General features: G+C 40.8%; 1 protein-coding gene across 1 annotated transcript in view; it reads left to right on the forward strand.

Annotated features, from left to right (window-relative positions):
* The first annotated feature begins 4224 nt into the window (after positions 1–4224).
* The window catches only part of LOC112266834 (limbic system-associated membrane protein), a 1006051-nt gene continuing 990453 nt past the window's right edge, over positions 4225–19822 (forward strand). The window contains exon 1 of the mRNA XM_024444690.2: positions 4225–4455. Within this exon, the coding sequence (XP_024300458.1) occupies positions 4392–4455 (64 nt within the window). The 5' untranslated portion in view covers positions 4225–4391. The remainder of the gene's footprint in view (positions 4456–19822) is intronic.

A 19822-nucleotide genomic window follows, 5' to 3' on the forward strand; every position in this document is an offset into this window, starting at 1 on the left:
TAACATTTTCCATTTTAGTCATTTAGCAGACACTCTTATCCAGAGCGACTTACAGTGCATACATTTTAATACTTTTTTCATACTGGTCCCCCATGGGAATCGAACCCACAACCCCTGCGTTTTGAGATTGTCCCCATCATGGCAGATTCTTTTTAGGTCTCAATTGTCCTATTTGCGTTCAAAGACAAGGTTTGGGTATTTCGATGACCGTTTTCAAAATCATGTTTCTTCCAAACAATAGTGCACAAACTATATATATATATACACACACAGTTGAGGTCAGAAGTTTACCTACACCTTAGCCAAATACATTTAAACTCAGTTTTTCACAATTCCTGACATTTAATCCTAGTAAAAATTCTCTGTCGTAGGTCAGTTAGGATCACCACTTTATTTTAAGAATGTGAAATGTCAGAATAGTAGAGAGAATAATTTCTTTCATCACATTTTATCTTTATTTAACTAGGCAAGATCAGTTAAGAACAAATTGTTATTTTCAATGACGGCCTAGGAACAGTGGGTTAACTGCCTGTTCAGGGGCAGAACAACAGATTTGTACCTTGTCAGCTCAGGGGTTTGAACTTGCAACCTTCCAGTTACTAGTCCAACGCTCTAACCACTAGGCTACCCTGCATTCCCAGTGGGTCAGAAGTTTACATACACTCAATTAGTATTTGGTAAAACTGGCTTTAAATTAAATTGTTTAACTTGGGTCAAATGTTTTGGGAAGCCTTCCACAAGCTTCCCACAATAAGTTGGGTGAATTTTGGCCCATTCCTCCTGACAGAGCTGGTGTAACTGAGTCAGGTTTGTATGCTTCCTTGCTCACACACGCCTTTTCAGTTCTGCCCACATATTTTCCATAGGATTGAGGTCAGGGCTTTGTGATGGCCACTCCAATATCTTGACTTTGTTGTCCTTAAGCCATTTTGCCACAACTTTGGAAGTATGCTTGGGGTCATTGTCCATTTGGAAGATCCATTTGTGACAAAGCTTTAACTTCCTGACTGATGTCTTGAGATGTTGCTTCAATATATCCACATAATTTTCCTATCTCATGAAGCCATCTATTTTGTGAAGTGCACCAGTCCCTCCTGCAGCATAGCACCCCCATAACTTGATGCTGCCACCCCCGTGCTTCATGGTTGGGATGTTGTTCTTCAGCTTGCAAGCCTCCCCCTTTTTCCTCCAAACATAACCATGGTCATTATGGCCAAACAGTTATATTTTTGTATCATCAGACCAGAGGACATTTCTCCAAAAAGTACAATCTTTGTCCCCATGTGCAGTTGCAAACCGTAGTCTGGCTTTTTTAAGGACATTTTTGAGCGGTGGCTTCTTCCTTGCTGAGCGACCTTTCAGGTTATGTCAATATAGGACTCGTTTTACTGTGGATATAGATACTTTTGAGCTTGTTTCCTCCAGCATCTTCACAAGATACATTGCTGTTGTTCTGGGATTGATTGGCACGTTTCGCACCAAAGTACGTTCATCTCTAGGAGACAGAACGAGTCTTCTTCCCGAGTGGTATGACAGCTGCGTGGTCCCATGTGTTTATACATGCGTACTATTGTTTATACAGATGAACGTGGTACCTTCAGATGTTTGGAAATTTCTCCCAAAGATGAACCAGACTTGTGGAGGTCTGCAAATTGTTTCTGAGGTCTTGGCGGATTTCTTTTGATTTTTCCATGATGTCAAGCAAAGAGGCACTGAGTTTGAAGGTAGGCCTTGAATACATCCACAGGTACACCTACAATTGACTCAAATGATGTCAATTAGCCGATCAGAAGCTTCTAAAGCCTTTTCTGGAATTTTCCTAGGTGGTTAAAGGCACAGTCAACTTAGTGTATGGTAACTCCTGACCCACTGGAATTGTGATACATTGAATTTGAGTGAAATAATCTGTCTGTTAACAATTATTGGAAAAATGACTTGTGTCATGCACAAAGTAGATGTCCTAACCGACTTGCCAAAACTATAATTTGTTAACAAGAAATTTGTGGAGTGGTTGAAAAACGAATTTTAATGACTCCAACCTAAGTGTATGTAAACTTCCGACTTCAACTGTATATATATAAATACATTTGACAGTAGCTTTTTGAGCCAGGCAATATATTAGCCCATGATGTTCTCTTATTAAGGAGACAACCATTACGCTGTTACAGGCTTTGTTTTTTCCATTTATATCTTGAGTTTGGATGTTAGGTTAGTACTTAGGGGACACTGATTGGTGTTGCCTCATTAGTCAGAATGTGTTACACCTGTGCTGGATTGTCCATCTCGTTAGTCGGAAGGCGTTTCAACCTTGCTGTTCCAGGTGATGTTTAAGATGTGGCTGGCCCAGTGCTCCAGTTGTCTTGAGAGATGTGGAGGATTAATGCCTTAGGTTGGTTCTCCCTGTTTGATTTCTAGAAAAACAATCCTATATCTGATCTTCCCTTTTCTTTGGTTTGCTTCCGGTCTAAGTTTGGTGTGGGTTTTTCTTTTGTTAGCCTCTAACTGGGCACATTTATTGGGCGCTCACGGTGGGTGTCTTATGTCCCAGTCGTTAAAACTCACCTGTTTCATTTTGGTTGTTGTCACTGACTCTTTTAGTTCCCCATTCTGTGAGTGACTTTTTTTGGGGGTTTTCTTGCTGGGGACTGTAACAACCCCTTAACCCTGGAGTCTATTGATGCACTTGTCAGTTTAATCTAGAGAGATCTGGGATTTTGCATGGGCTATGTCTCAATCCACCGCATCCACCTATGTCGGCCTTCCGCATTTGCGGTGGAAGGTGCTGCGATACATGGTGGTGTATAACAGGTAGAGAACAATATTCAACAAGGTGTTCCGCATCACATCCAGACATCCTCCTGAGCCACTTTTGTTTTTCTTTTCAATTATTGAAGCTGTAATGTCTTTGGCATTCATACTTAACAAATGACAAATTCAGCAACACCAGTCATTTAGCTCACCAAGGTTCACAAGAGGAAACGGATCTAGAAGTGGGAAAACAACGGCATGTTCAGGCAGCATTTGCTTTCATTGCCATCACAATCTAGTAAGATTCAGTAAGAAAAATACATTCTTCATCACAAAAAAAAGAGAGTTGCCACACCGAATAAAATTGCAGGAATAGTCTGGATTAGCCTCGCTGTCAGTCGTGGACATGTACAACGGTAGATGAGAGGGCCGTGTTGGGTAGGCAGTAGAGAGAGAGAGGGATAGAGCACAATAAAGGTAAGAGAATGTTACCTCTCCCTCTCTGCGCCGCCACTCTCCCTGTCTGTTCCTCTCGCTCTCACAGGCCATTTTCTAGTGAGTAAGGTCCCCTGGACTTTGATTAGTCTCAAGTGTCTTCACAAACAGCCCACCTTCACCTTGCCTGCAGGATGAATGAAGAAGGTCTCTAACCAAATGTCACTATTGGGATTCCACAGATTTCTGTGCTGCTTTCCTCCTTTCCTGTCCTCTGCCAAGTTTCACCTCTGGTAGGGACACAACTCATGTGGTACAGAGGACTGTAGTTGGTTTACAGAGGGTAGCCAAAGGTCATCCCTCTCTTGAGAACTGCTGTGTGGCTGTTGAAGGGTTCATAGTAGGTAGCTAGAGATCTCTTTCTACTAGTATGGGTTATAGTATGTTTTTGGACTATATATTGGAAATAATGGTATTATCATTGCACATCACATGCAACAAGAGAATCAATCTGGATTAAGTTTCTGATATAACTGTAATTGTGTGCATTTGCCCTGATTTATTGTCTTGGTTTTGTAGTAGCTAATGCATCAGAGAGACCTGGAAGTAATGGCTGGAGTAGCTACAGCGCTGTTAAGAGGCAAAATAGAGCATGGAAGTATGTAAAGTGGATCTAGACACCGAGACACACATTCCTTAGAGTATGTCAGATGTGAAATCATTAATCAAATTTAACAGGTCATGTCAGATGTTATGCAATGTTTCAGAATGCTATTCTAGACGACAGGCACCCATGTGACTGTCAATCCATAAGGCGTTGCTGAAATACAAATTCAATTGCACAATAAACAGTTGGAACCTAGGCTGACCGGTTACACCCCCCTTCAGCATAAGTCCCATTCTTATCTTTTTCAGAAGAGTATATCAAACTTCCTTTTCTAGGTACTTGCTTAACCACTAGGTGGCATTGAAGGACGAGGGAGAGGCAAGCGCTGAAGCGCACAACTCGTCGTGATCGCAAAAAGGCTGCGTTTAGAGCTCGCGCACTTGAGTGAGTTTTATAGTGCTCTGCAGCATTAGGACATAGCCTTGGAGCTATACGCCCTCAGCATCATTTCTATCAAAAGACGATACTGCCTGCGCACGAAATTATTGCAAGAGACCTGCAGTAGACGTCCAGGAGAGGTTTTGGAGCTGACGAGGACAACATGAATTGCTTCTGGATACACACAATTTGGATCCCGGGGTTCTTTTTCTTCTTTGGATTTCAAGGTACGGGTTGCAATCTAGTTACATTTTTATATAATTATGTTACATTATCAGACACATTGCGTTTTTCAGTTTGGAGTTAGAGGAATTCCTTTTATGTACCTACGCCTGCTGAGCCTCTGCTTTTGGAGCTGCTCCCTCTGTCTAAGACTTATTATTTATCCCACGTATTTATGACGTTCATCCTTGCCGATTTTATTGCTCTCTTGACACGGTGTACTTACGCGCACAGGGAAGTAGGCTACACTTACACCCGCAGAGGGGGAGATATTGAAAAGTACTTGAAGATAGCACCCATACGATTCAGAGTGGGTGGTGGAGGAGGAGACGTTCAGTTGCGAGAGTTCAAGCCACCAATTATTATATTATTTCTGAAGTTACTTTTCTGCGATGTCCCTGCTGAGTTTGAGTCTTGTTGCGATATTTTTTCTATACTGTCTTTGTGGTTGTAGAGCTGACATTCCTCATGTCTGACTGAGAATGATTTTAGTATCCTTCGAATCTGATGGCTTCATCTGTCACCAGTGGCGACCCTTCATTCAGGGAAGGTGGTGCAACAAAATAATAATGTTATTTTGAGATTAATGTGTCACACATCACTTTGCAAACAATGTAATAAATAAATAAATGGAAGAAAAAATGTGTTAATAAAGCCGCATACAAACGTGGTCTCTTTTGCTTTCTTGAGTAAGGCAGCTCCAAAAATGCAAAAATGCAGGTGTTTCAGCATAGCTCAGTACCTTCTGTGGTGGTAGGGCAGCCAGCAGAAAATACAGAGCGTAGGGGTTGGTAATGTTCTCTAGTTGCGCCGTGATTGGCTTAGTGTTCTGTCACGCATGGGGACACTACGTCACCGCCAAATCTAAGGGTAAAGCTCAAAAATTCAAGCCCCTTGTTCTGCCATATTATTACATTAGAAGTGCCCATCCAAGAAGGCTCAGGGTCAATGGCCACAGATAAAATGATGTCAAATCACGTTATATCTACAGCAGCTTTGATTGGACTGATCATAATTTCAACATCATACTTTCAATATCTAGCTAGCAAGCTAGCAGTCATCATTATGAGTCACGTCGACAATCTACTGGCAAATCCATTTTAATCATTGTCATATGAAGAGAAATAATAGATCAAATGTATCGGTGCTCATCGGCCATTGGACAGAAACATTACACAACAAGTTAGAAATGGCAAATTCAACAGTAAGTGGTCTGGAAGGAATCAATGGCTAACTGCAAGCATTGCAAAGCAATCACTAGCCTGTTATTCAGTGGAGTGGCTGTATGGTCCCAAGTCTGGGTTTAAGGGTCTCTTTTTCAAGCTTAAAAGGTTATAAACATTCAACATTGGCCATGGTGTCAATCCAGCATGACTTCTGCCGCGCTCAAAACAACTGAAAACACAGAACTTGGAAATCTGATTTAAGTGAGTTCAAGACAACTGGGAACTCGGGGAAAAAAAACAAGCTCCAACTGGGAAAATACGTTTTGAACGGTCATCCAACTCGGACTTGCGAGTCGGGAACTCGGGCCTCTTTCTAGAGCTCCGACCTGATGATCACTGACATCATCATGATTCAACCTGTTTTTTTCCCAAGTTCCCAGTTGTCTTGAAAGCACCATAAATCCAGAGAATGCCAGACTTTGATGACAAAATTTGCCCACGAAGTGCCGCCGCGCCACCTTCCTGTTTCAGTGAGCACAGCACAACAAGGTGAGTCCAAAAATGTATTGTATGCTGCTGCATAAATTCTGTAATATGCCAGGGAGATATGTATACTGTAGCTAAGAAAGTAATATTAAGTGTATGTTGTGTAGTAAGCTGTAAGTATCCCATGTGCCTCATCCTAATAATTTGGTCCCGTTTCACCTTCTAATTTTGCCTCCTGTTCTGATTTGGTGGTGCACATGTAGCCTGTTTTAGAGAAATGTAATATTGTAAGAGCTTTCATTGTCTGCTTATATGCCCCCTTTATTTATTCTACGGCCCTGACTGGTGTAAGAATGGCCCATGTTCCGAATTGTCGCTGGACATTTCCAAAGTGTTGAACAAATAGTTACATTCACTACGTCCATCCTAGCTCGCTCATTAATGTCTTAATTGAAATGACGGATTGCCACTTATCTGCTCGTCATCCACTTATGCCATAGTTTGTACATCTAAATTGTCAGTAGAAACAACTTTGTTTATGCATAACAGCAATAGGCCTCCCTTGAACAGATGTCTGGTATTGTACTACGGTAATGTCCACTAGTATGTAATCCATCTCTTTCCACATTTCCTTATGCCTGTGCACATCCCTGATGGCCTGATGGCAGCATCCCACTTCTAACACTAATGTAGCAAATTTGAGGGATAGCCTCCACAGGATTTGAACCAGCCTTATTCTAAAATTATTTAAATAAATGTTTTTCCTCATCACAATAGCCCATAATGGCAAAACAAAAACTGGTTTTTGTTTTGCCATTTTATTACAAATAAAAAAACAGAAATACCTTTTTTTTTTACATAAGTATTCAGACCCTTTGCTATGAGACTAGAAATTGACCTCAGGTGCATCCTGTTTCCATTAATCATCCTTGATGTTTCTACAACTTGATCTGAGTCCACCTATGGTAAATTCAATTGATTGGACATTATTTGGAAAAGCACACACCTGTCTATATAAGGTCCAACAGTTGACAGTACATGTCAGAGCAAAAACCAAGCCATGAGGTCGAAGGAATTGTCCATAGAGCTCAGAGACAGGATTGTGTCGAGGCACAGATCTGGGGAAGGGTATTAAAAAATGTCTGCTGCATTGGTCCCGAATAACACAGTGGCTTCCATCATTCTTAAATGGAAGAAGTATGGAATCACCAATACTCTTCTTAGAGCTGGCTGTCTGGCCAAACTGAGCAATCGGGGGAGAAGGACCTTGGTCAGGGAGCTGACCAATAACCTGATGGTCACTCTGACAGAGCTCCAGAGTTCCTCTGTGGAGATGGTTGTCCTTCTGGAAGGTTCTCCCATCTCTGCAGCACTCCACCAATCAGGCCTTTGTGGTAGAGTGGCCAGACGGAAGCCACTCCTCAGTAAAAGGCACATGACAGCCTGCTTGGAGTTTGCCAAAAGGCACCTAAAGACTCTCAGACCAGGAGAAACAAGATTCTCTGGTCTGATGAAACCAAGATTGAACTCTTTGACCTGAATGCCAAGTGTCACGTCTGGAGGAAACCTGGCACCATCCCTATTGTGAAGCATGGGGGTGGCAGCATTATGCTGTGGGGATGTTTATCAGCGGCAGGGACTAGTAGACTAGTCAGGATCGAGGGAAAGATAAACAGAGAAAAGTACAGAGAGAGCCTTGATGAAAACCTGCTCCAGAGCGCTCAGGACCTCAGACTGGGGGTGAAGTTTCATCTTCCAACAACCCTTTACACACAGCCAAGACAAAGCAGGAATGTTTTCGGGACAAGTCTCTGAATGTCCTTGAGTGGCCCAGCCAGAGCCCGGACTTGAACCCAATCGAACTGGTCTCTGGAGAGACCTGAAAGTAGCTGTGCAGCCACGTTCCCCATCCAACCTGACAGAGCTTGAGAGGATCTGCAGAGAAGAATGGGAGAAACTCCCCAAATACGGGAATGCCAAGCTTGTAGTGTCATACCCAAGAAGGTGCTTCAACAAAGTACTGAGTAAATGGTCTGAATAATTCTGTAAATGTGATATTTCAGTTTTATTCATAATACACTTGCAAAAATGTCAAACCTGTTTTTGCTTTGTCATTATGGGGTATTGTGTGTAGATTGAGGGGGGGGGGGGAATATAGTCAATTTAATAAAAAGGCTGTAACGTAACAAAATGTGGAAAAAGTCAAAGGATCTGAATACTTTCCGAATGCATTGTATGTACTTTGGATGGTGTCCATAATGACAGTGTCCCTGTTTACACATTTCTGGGCTTCTGGATTGATGAAAATCGGTCTTTTTAAAAAGCATATTAATGAGTTTGTTAAGCTGAGAATAAAAATGCCTTCTTCTATAGAAATGGGTCCTGCTTCTCGCTAAATAATAAAATGCAGATTATTCAGTCGACGTTCCTATCGGTGCTAGACTATGGCAACATTATCTATATGAACGCAACTGCCACTTCATTAAACCCATTACATGCAGTTTGTCATAGGGCACTATGCTTTATTACGGACCAAATTGTTAGTACTCGTCACTGCATTCTTTACCAGGAAGTTCATTGGCTCTCTGATGTCACATAGGTTGATACATTGCTATGATTTCATTTAAAATGCCCTTTAACAAAAGTCCTGCTGTAACTAACGTCTTTACGAAACTTTGAGACATACTGTACGAGTTACAGCAACCGGTCTCAGGGATGGTAAATCAGCTTTTAGTTTTCTTGCACCTTATTTGTGGAATAATCTTCAAAATGGTCTTAAATTTGAGGTTTTGGTGCCGCTAGGGCAATTCAGAAAGCTTATTACTGATGAATGTGTTTGTTTTTTTATGACCGTGTTTTTCTTTCTGCTTGCATTTTGTATTACCTCATGAAGCTGGTTGAGAGTGACAAGAGTGTGCAAAGCTGTCATCAAGGCACAGGGTGGCTACTTTGAAGAATCTCAAATATAAAATATATTTTGATTTGTTTAACACTTTTTTTTGGTTACTACATGATTCCATATGTGTTATTTAATAGTTTTGATGTCTTCACTATTATTATACAATGTAGAAAATAGTCAAAATAAATAAGTAGGTGTATCCAAACTTTTGATTGGTACTGTAGGTAAATTAACTAATCTAAAGGAAACATTTTTATTATTTATTATCCTAGTGGATATAAGTATTTTAAGCATATCATGAGAATTAAGCTTCATGTAAAATCATTGTCAAAAGCGCAAGAGATACTGTTTCATGACTAACAGGTGCTGTTAGATTACAATATAATTTAACTGCCAGTTTGGAACAGTGTAAACAATACTAAATCAAGTTTAACTAATAAAAAAAGTAAAGCCTTTAATATAGCAACTTTTAAAAACAGATGGATTTGGGATGTCCAACATTTTGCGGTTGCATGAGGCTTGGTGATCACAGACTCAGTAGGATATTAAAAAAACACTCTAATGGGCAACAGAAGAAGGAACGGCATAGGGCTGAGGGACTCACTCATTCCTGGCTTTCGTTCAAAATACGTTATATTATAACGCAGGATTAAAGACATATTCTTTCTGATGCGGTCTCCTCTCACTACAGCTAATTTCGTTAGAATTATTATGTGGATTATAATAAATTAATATATTTGTAGGGGTTGATGCATTTTTTGACAGGGTTAATCTGGTCTGTGATACTGAGTTAGAAATGTAAAACTTCAGACTTACTTAAGCATCGAATACTTTGCAAGTTTGCCCTTTTATGGCCATTAGGCTACACTTTACAATAGGACTCAACTCTGACTGACCGCAGCATCTATTGGTAGTCTAAACTGTGGCACAAATTGGGGAATTTTTCACACCTAGCTGAGCTATTAGACTATGCTTTTGTAAATGAATGGAGGTGTGAATGTTTCAGTAAGTCTGTCTCCTATTGCACTAGAGTCCTGCACCAGGCAAAAATGTATCAGCTGGCGGGTGGTCCCGGAGTTGAGAGAGAACTTTGGTAAATATAATGGTGCACTTACACTTGGCATAGGATACTTGTGCCTTTACAGCCCATTGCATAAACAACGAATGGATGTTCTCCACCACGGAGTGGGACAGTGCAGCTCAAAACTGCAGATAACAGAAGACCAGCTATTGAGATAGAATACTTGTGGATCTTGTTGCTTTCCTCTATCGCGTCGAGGCCTAATGTCCACCTGGTAATTGTGTGGTTCCAAAGGATAAAGCCTCACCTACAGATGGATGTGTGGTTTCAGCCATCTGCGAGCCTGTGACCAGGCACGGTGGATGACGTTCTTTTCCTGCGCAGCAATTTGTAGAAATTCAGTGATGAATGGACTGTTTTTGAAGTAGTGTTTTGGTATATTTATTTGTTGTCTAATATTAGAAGGCTCTTTAAAGCGAGTGAGTTGTCAATGTGCAGCATTGCATTGTGAAATATATCTGTTCTTAATTCATGGCGTGGTTTGTTTTTAGCCAAATTTTGAATAGACATGCAGACAAATTAATGCTGGTAAATAGGAAAATTGGCCTAGGGTCTGTAGTCATAAAAACAATTAGTCTAACTAAATTTATATATTGTTGGGTAATGGATCAGCTCTCGGAACTCATTGAGGTGGCTTCTATCTTCAATATAATCATTCGTTCAGAATGTTAAACCCATAGGTTTTAGGCCTATAAATGAACTTTTTAATCCGTCTGTCTGCAGTAAATTAAATTAGATTACCAGGTTCATTTTTCATTTAGATTATAATAATCCATGCCTTCTGAGAATGTTAAAGTCCAAAAGTTATGGGTGGTTTAGAAATTTGGCTGTCAGAAGTATTACAATGGAAATTAACTTTTTAATCCGGCTGTCTGCATATTTTAAGAAATGGCATATAGGTGTGATGGGCGATAGTTTTCTCGTCAATCACCTTGAAAAAACGTATACTTAACTGAATCAACCAATGTCACTCTTTAAATGCTTTATTAATCCAAATGTTGAAAGTGCATGTGGGCGCTAGAGAGAAATAAAATGGTGCAGTATGAGGCCATGTGACCGAGAGGGATGTGGGCGCTGGAGATGGGGGTGTGAGCAGGTGGGTCAGGGCAGGTGTTATGTACAGTGCCTTGCGAAAGTATTCGGCCCCCTTGAACTTTGCGACCTTTTTCCACATTTCAGGCTTCAAACATAAAGATATAAAACTGTATTTTTTGTGAAGAATCAACAACAAGTGGGACACAATCATGAAGTGGAATGACATTTATTGGATATTTCAAACTTTTTAACAAATCAAAAACTGAAAAATTGGGCGTGCAAAATTATTCAGCCCCCTTAAGTTAATACTTTGTAGCTCCACCTTTTGCTGCGATTACAGCTGTAAGTCGCTTGGGGTATGTCTCTATCAGTTTTGCACATCGAGAGACTGAAATTTTTCCCCATTCCTCCTTGCAAAACAGCTCGAGCTCAGTGAGGTTGGATGGAGAGCATTTATGAACAGCAGTTTTCAGTTCTTTCCACAGATTCTCGATTGGATTCAGGTCTGGACTTTGACTTGGCCATTCTAACACCTGGATATGTTTATTTTTGAACCATTCCATTGTAGATTTTGCTTTATGTTTTGGATCATTGTCTTGTTGGAAGACAAATCTCCGTCCCAGTCTCAGGTCTTTTGCAGACCCCATCAGGTTTTCTTCCAGAATGGTCCTGTATTTGGCTCCATCCATCTTCCCATCAATTTTAACCATCTTCCCTGTCCCTGCTGAAGAAAAGCAGGCCCAAACCATGATGCTGCCACCACCATGTTTGACAGTGGGGATGGTGTGTTCAGGGTGATGAGCTGTGTTGCTTTTATGCCAAACATAACGTTTTGCATTGTTGCCAAAAAGGTCAATTTTGGTTTCATCTGACCAGAGCACCTTCTTCCACATGTTTGGTGTGTCTCCCAGGTGGCTTGTGGCAAACTTTAAACGACACTTTTTATGGATATCTTTAAGAAATGGCTTTCTTCTTGCCACTCTTCCATAAAGGCCAGATTTGTGCAATATACGACTGTTTGTTGTCCTATGGACAGAGTCTCCCACCTCAGCTGTAGATCTCTGCAGTTCATCCAGAGTGATCATGGGCCTCTTGGCTGCATCTCTGATCAGTCTTCTCCTTGTATGAGCTGAAAGTTTAGAGGGACGGCCAGGTCTTGGTAGATTTGCAGTGGTCTGATACTCCTTCCATTTCAATATTATCGCTTGCACAGTGCTCCTTGGGATGTTTAAAGCTTGGGAAATCTTTTTGTATCCAAATCCGGCTTTAAACTTCTTCACAACAGTATCTCGGACCTGCCTGGTGTGTTCCTTGTTCTTCATGATGCTCTCTGCGCTTTTAACGGACCTCTGAGACTATCACAGTGCAGGTGCATTTATACGGAGACTTGATTACACACAGGTGGATTGTATTTATCATCATTAGTCATTTAGGTCAACATTGGATCATTCAGAGATCCTCAGTGAACTTCTGGAGAGAGTTTGCTGCACTGAAAGTAAAGTTGCTGAATAATTTTGCACGCCCAATTTTTCAGTTTTTGATTTGTTAAAAAGTTTGAAATATCCAATAAATGTCGTTCCACTTCATGATTGTGTCCCACTTGTTGTTGATTCTTCACAAAAAAATACAGTTTTATATCTTTATGTTTGAAGCCTGAAATGTGCAAAAGGTCGCAAAGTTCAAGGGGGCCGAATACTTTCGCAAGGCACTGTAGTTGTTGTTTGTATGTGTATGTTTTGTATTGTCTAAAAAGAGCAAATCAAATCGTACAAAGAAATTAAGGAAAAATGACAAGCTTGCAACATGCATCTGATTATTCATTATGAATAGATTTATTTTGTTTACATTCTTCATTGTAACCACAATGCCACAAATTATTGAACACACAACATGAGCAAAATAAGTTATTCAAAACATTTCTGTATTAGACTATCAGAAAGAATGTTGGTACTTATTTATTTTGATCCAAAGCCACAAATGAGTGAGTCACACAGCTTTATGCAGCAAAATAGCTTACTAAATAGGCCAAGCCTAAACTAATATATAAAATTGCCTAAATAAACTAGTACATTTCATAAATAAATGAAGCAGCTCAGGTCTTGAAAATATGGGCAACCGTTTTCACCTCCCTATCCTCGCTGGACTCTCGTTCATTCTGTCATGTCTTTGGCTATGCCGGATTAAGTGATATGACATGCTATTCTATAAAATAATTTCTCTGTAATTAGTATTACCTAATTAAGCTAATCAGGTAGATAATTAACTAGAAAGTTGGGCACCACAAAATAATGTTAATAGAGCTGTTAACTTCTGAATAAACTCTTAAAGACCTAGTAATCTTTTACATCAATAGCAGTCAATATTTAATCGTCACCTTATTTAGTCTCATCTGAAAGTTGTAAATTCTTGGTTCTCTTCACGATCCCTGGCTAACAAGTTGAATCAGCAATACAAAATTTGGTTTTAATTATTACTAAATACCTAACTAATCACACAGAATTACATATACACAGAATGTATCATACATTGATTACAAATTGTGTCATAAAGAAAACATCCCTGGTGGAGCTGACATGACAGCTGGTTACACAAAGAGAGGGTGTTTGGGTTTGAGTGAAAGAGCGGGAAGACTGAGGAACAAAGGGAGAAGCTATGCCATTGTAAATACAGTATCTTATGCATTCTAAATTACCACCCATTTGAAAAAGGAGAATGCAATACATTTTTACTCGGAGCTGCGTTTCAGTAGATGGGAGGCCGGGTGGTCCAGCATGGATCTCTGGTCCTCTGAAGAATATCTGGTGGTAGAATGGATACTTGGTAGTACCGTTGTCGTGTGGTATCACAGTTACTCTGTCCGTCCACTCCTAGCCCACGTCTACAGTGTCTGTGCTAACGCGATGGCTAGGTGGTATCACTTCTTTTGTGAATAAGAGTTTAAAGTTCATACCAAGTTGCAATACTTTAAGCTCATGCTATGTTCTGGCTGGTATAGTCGAAATTCATCCTTCCGGGGTGTAGGTTGTCACCTTCACATTGAAATTCGACGCTAATTTCGTTAGGTTCTCTAAGGTTGGCTTAGTTCTGTAGTTGGTCTTTGTCCTTTCAACGTGGGGACCTCAAGTCCACACATCCTTGGAACAGCTTATTATCTGAGCCCTTTTAATGTAGGACTGTCGCCCAACTTCCTCGGAACAGAAAGTTACTTTTTCGTCAAGGGCTTTATATAGGAGGGGAGAGAAGGGCGTGTTTCATAGTTTATAACCAATGTCTGTTCACATGGGCACGGCAACTGAGTTGAGCATAGTTCACTCATGAAAACCCAATTCTCTCATTTGGAAGCTAAAATTACATTTAATCTTTTCACAAATAGTTTCATATTTAAAAATGTAAATTGCACAACAATTCCATGTGAATCTGATAACTAGAATGTGTAGACTTTCCAAGATACAGTTTGTCGTCCTATCATCAGTATTAATGTCTCAGACGCCAACTGATCTGGCATCATATCATATCAAATCAAATCAAATTGATTTGTCACATACACATGGTTAGCAGATGTTAATGCGAGTGTAGCGAATGCTTGTGCTTCTAGTTCCGACAATGCAGTAATAACCAACGAGCAAAGTGCAGTAGATGTTATCGAGTACAGTATATACATATGAGATGAGTAATGTAGGGTATGTAAACAAAGTGGCATAGTTTAAAGTGGCTAGTGATACATGTATTACATAAAGATGCAGTAGATGATATAGGGTACAGTATATACATATACATATGAGTAATGTAGGGTATATAAACATTATATTAAGTAGCATTGTTTAAAGTGGCTAGTGATATATTTGACATACATTTCCATCAATTCCCATTATTAAAGTGGCTGGAGTTGAGTCAGTGTGTTGGCAGCAGCCACTCAAAGTTAGTGGTGGCTGTTTAACAGTCTGATGGTCTTGAGATAGAAGCTGTTTTTTAGTCTCTTGGTCCCTGCTTTGATGCACCTGTACTGACCTCGCCTTCTGGATGATAGCGGGCTGAACAGGCAGTGGCTCGGGTGGTTGTTGTCCTTGATGATCTTTATGGCCTTCCTGTGACATCAGGTGGTGTAGGTGTCCTGGAGGGCAGGTAGTTTGCCCCCGGTGATGCGTTGTGCAGACCTCACTAACCTCTGGAGAGCCTTACGGTTGTGGGCGGAACAGTTGCCGTACCAGGCGGTGATACAGCCCGACAGGATACTCTCAATTGTGCATCTGTAGAAGTTTGTGAGTGCTTTTGGTGACAAGCCGTATTTCTTCAGCCTCCTGAGGTTGAAGAGGAGCTGCTGCGCCTTCTTCACGACGCTGTCTGTGAGGGTGGACCAATTCAGTTTGTCCGTGATGTGTACGCCGAGGAACTTAACTTACTACCCTCTCCACTACTGTCCCATCGATGTGGATAAGGGAGTGCTCCCTCTGCTGTTTCCTGAAGTCCACAATCATCTCCTTTGTTTTGTTGACGTTGAGTGTGAGGTTATTTTCCTGACACCACACTCCGAGGGCCCTCACCTCCTCCCTGTAGGCCGTCTCGTCGTTGTTGGCAATCAAGCCTACCACTGTAGTGTCGTCTGCAAACTTGATGATTGAGTTGGAGCCGTGCATGGCCACGCAGTCATGGGTGAACAGGTAGTACAGGAGAGGGCTCAGAACGCACCCTTGTGGAGCCCCAGTGTTGAGGATCAGCGGGGTGGAGATGTTGTTACCTACCCTCACCACCTGGGGGCTGCCCGTCAGGAAGTCCAGTACCCAGTTGCACAGGGCGGGGTCGAGACCCAGGGTCTCGAGCTTGATGACAGGTTTGGAGGGTACTATGATGTTAAATGCTGAGCTGTAGTCGATGAACAGCATTCTCACATAGGTATTCCTCTTGTCCAGATGGGTTAGGGCAGTGTGCAGTGTGGTTGAGATGAGTACCACCGCATATTTTCAGCTGGTTGGATTACCAGCTTACCGAAATATGGTTCCGTTCCCAACTTTTCATGTCACCAGACTCTCTCTCAGTGTTAACCAAGGGATTTTCAATAGTCACATCGACAGAGTAGAGAGGAAAAGGGGGAAAGGTATTTATGGGGGTCATAAACTTTCCCCACTCAGGCCAATGTCATGACAATTCTGTTTCTTCTTCACATCAGCAAAGAAGGACCCTGTTTCAGAAACTCACTTTATATAGAGGGTCTATCACTCTTTCACACTGTGGTAAATAAAGCCAGTTTGTTATTTTAAATGATTTCTGCCTGTTTTTAGAGGCAGAGAAACCAAAAGCCCAAACGTACCTATTTTTTGAAAATTGTCTGCCCAAGTGTAAGTGCGCCATTGTATTTACCCATGTTCTCTCTCAACTCCTGGACCACCCACCAGCAATGATTTTTTTTGCCTGATGCAGGACTCTATTGCAAGAGAAGAGACTCTTGGACTGAAACATTCACACCTCCATTAATTTATGAAAAGATCATCAATTTGTGCCACAGTTCAGAGTACCGACGTATCAGCGTTATAACTTCCCCTTGTGATAGTGCAGTGCAATGATAGAATGACGCAATTTACCACAATCTGCCACCATCACAAATGTTTGCAGCATAAGCTAAAAAAAATAATTGAGGAACCACTATAATAGCAACAGTGCGCCTAGAAAAATGAAAGATTCAAGCTTTAATATCTTACATTTCTTATTGTGCTCCTACATTTCTTTGTGTGCGGCTGCATTTTTCAACTTAGGCGCACACGTGCTCCTTGTAATAAAGGTCAGCGTAGAGCCCTCACTAGGTCTGTCAACATGGAACCCCCAGCAGGAGAGACACAGCAGAATTTTGACATTGATCTCCAACAGAACCCTGTATGCTTAACCAGTCTGGCCATGTCTCACGCCTTGGGGCAGTGTCATAGGTCGGTGGTGTTGACCACATCGGGCCCACCTCGCTGGCCCACTTTTCCTCTTCATCTAACATTCAATTACCCTTATTAGTGTATTAACATAATGCTCTTTTGTTTAATGAATTGGGGTAGGCAGGGAAAGATGCTGCTATAAATGCCCATGGTTCATTTCTCTGTGGAGATGGAGCACCTTCTGAGTGCAGTGCAGCCAGCATGGTTAACTAGTAATGAAACTGTACCATAGATTACTATCGTAGTCAGGAGAAAGTCAAGTTTTTAGTATGGCTGCTTCATATAGCACATGTACTGTTTGGGGCTGTCATAGCAAATATAATACTATACAATAGTGTATTGTTCCCGTATATTGAAAAAGAAACATGACTTTGCAGTTGAAAAATAGCAAGAAAATAACAGTTTGGCCTTAACATTACCTTATATGTACAGTTGAAGTTGGAAGTTTACCTACACCTTAGCCAAATACATTTAAACTCAGTTTTTCACAATTCCTGACATTTAATCCTAGTAGAAATTCCCTGTTTTAGGTAAGTTAGGATCACCACTTCATTTTAAGAATGTGAAATGTAAGAATAATAGTAGAGAGTGATTTGTTTCAGGTTTATTTTCTTTCATCACATTCCCAGTGGGTCAGACGTTTACATACTCAATATTTAGTAGCATTGCCTTTAACTTGTTTAACTTGGGTCAATTGTTTCGGGTAGCCTTCCACAAGCTTCCCACAATAAGTTGGGTGAATTTTTGCCCATTTCTCCTGACAGAGCTGATGTAACTGAGTCAGGTTTGTAGACCTCCTTGATCGCACACACTTTTTCAGTTCTGCCCACAAAATGTCTATAGGATTGAGGTCAGGCTTTGTGATGGCCTCTCCAATACCTTGACTTTGCTGTCCTTAAGCCATTTTGCCACAACTTTAGAAGTATATTTGGGGTCATTGTCCATTTGGAAGATCCATTTGCGACCAAGCTTTAACTTCCTGACTGATGTCTTGAGATGTTGCTTCAATATATCCACACACTTTTCCTATCTCATGAGGCCATCTATTTTGTGAAGTGCACCAGTCCCTCCTGCAGCAAAGCATCCCCACAACATGATGCTGCCACCCCCATGTTTCACAGTTGGGATGGTGTTCTTCAGCTTGCAAGCCTCCCCCTTTTTCCTCCAAACATAACGATGGTCATTATGGCCGAACAGTTTTATTTTTGCTTCATCAGACCAGAGGACATTTCTCCAAAATGTACAAGCTTTTTTATGGCGGTTTTGGAGCAGTGGCTTCTTCCTTGCTGAGTGGCCTTTCAGGTTATGTTGATATAGGACTTGTTTTACTGTGAATATAGATACTTTTGTTCCTGTTCCCTCAAGCATCTTTACAATATTCTTTGCTGTTGTTCTGGGATTGATTTGCACTTTTCGCACACCGAAGTACTTTCATCTCTAGTAGACAGAACGAGGCTCCTTCCCGAGCAGTATGACAGGTGCATAGTCCCTTGGTGTTTATACTTGCGTACTATTGTTTGTACAGATGAGCTTGGTACCTTCAGGCGTTTGGAAATTTCTCCCAAGGATGAACCAGACCTGCGGAGGTCTGCAATTTCTTTTCTGTGGTCTTGGCTGATTTCTTTTGATTTTCCAATGATGTCAAGCAAACAGGCACTGAGTTTGAAGTTAGGCCTTGAAATACATCCACAGATACGTCTCCAATTTACTCAAATGATGTCAATTAGCCTATCAGAAGCTTATAAAGCCATGACATAATTTTCAGGAATTTTCCAAGCCGTTTTAAGGCACAGTCAACTTAGTGTATGTTAACTTCTGACTTACTGAAATTGTGATACAGTGAATTATAAGTGAAATAATCTGTCTGTAAACAATTGTTGGAAAAAATGTCTGTCATGCATGAAGTAGATGTCCTAACCGACTTGCCAAAACTATAGTTTGTTAACAAGAAATTTGTGGAGTGGTTGAAAAACACTTTTTAAGGACTCCAACCTAAGTGTATGTAAACTTCCGACTTCAACTGTACATTATTACTTCAATTACCTCGACACCGGTGCCTCCTGTATATATTTTGTTATTTACTGCTGCTCTTCAATTATTTGTTATTCTTATATATTTGTTTCTTTTCATAGGTATTTTCTTCACTACATTGTTGGTTAAGGGCTTGTAAGTAAGCATTTGTATTCAGCGCATGTGACAAAAACAATTTTATTTGTGCCATGCATTGTCTTTCTTTTCTGATGGAAAGTATTAGGAACCTTGAGCTACAGTTGTTTAAGGGTGTTCATGCATTGCTGTTAATCTTTTCAGAGGAGAAATGTATTTTGTCACTAATCCAGAGATGGCATAGCAGAATTGGAATAGGATAGCCGTGGATAGAATTGAATTGATTTCTTATTTTTCTGTTCATCCAAATAATTGCATTTCATGTGGTGATCAATGCACACTAGGCCCCTGGGACGAACACAATTGTGAAATATGCTTATTCAAAGGAAAATAGCACAATTTCCTCGTAAACAAGAGAACGCTCCTTAGATTCTGTAATCTGCTTGGAATGGCCTCTAGGATTGGCCCCAAAACAGCCATGGACAGAGAACTAAGAAGCATTACCCAATACCCATTAAATAAACCTTCAGAATTTCAGGCACATAGGGAATACACACTCATTCAGAAATTAACTGGAAAGATTGAGTTCAACAGTCCGAATAATTAATGCAATCAGAAGACTTGTATGATGCTCTCTCTCGCCGGGCCTTTCACTGGAGTCCACGATGATCTCTCTTTGGGGAC

The sequence above is a fragment of the Oncorhynchus tshawytscha genome, linkage group LG14, assembly GCF_018296145.1.
Source record: "Oncorhynchus tshawytscha isolate Ot180627B linkage group LG14, Otsh_v2.0, whole genome shotgun sequence".
NCBI classification, from domain to species: Eukaryota; Metazoa; Chordata; class Actinopteri; order Salmoniformes; family Salmonidae; genus Oncorhynchus; species Oncorhynchus tshawytscha.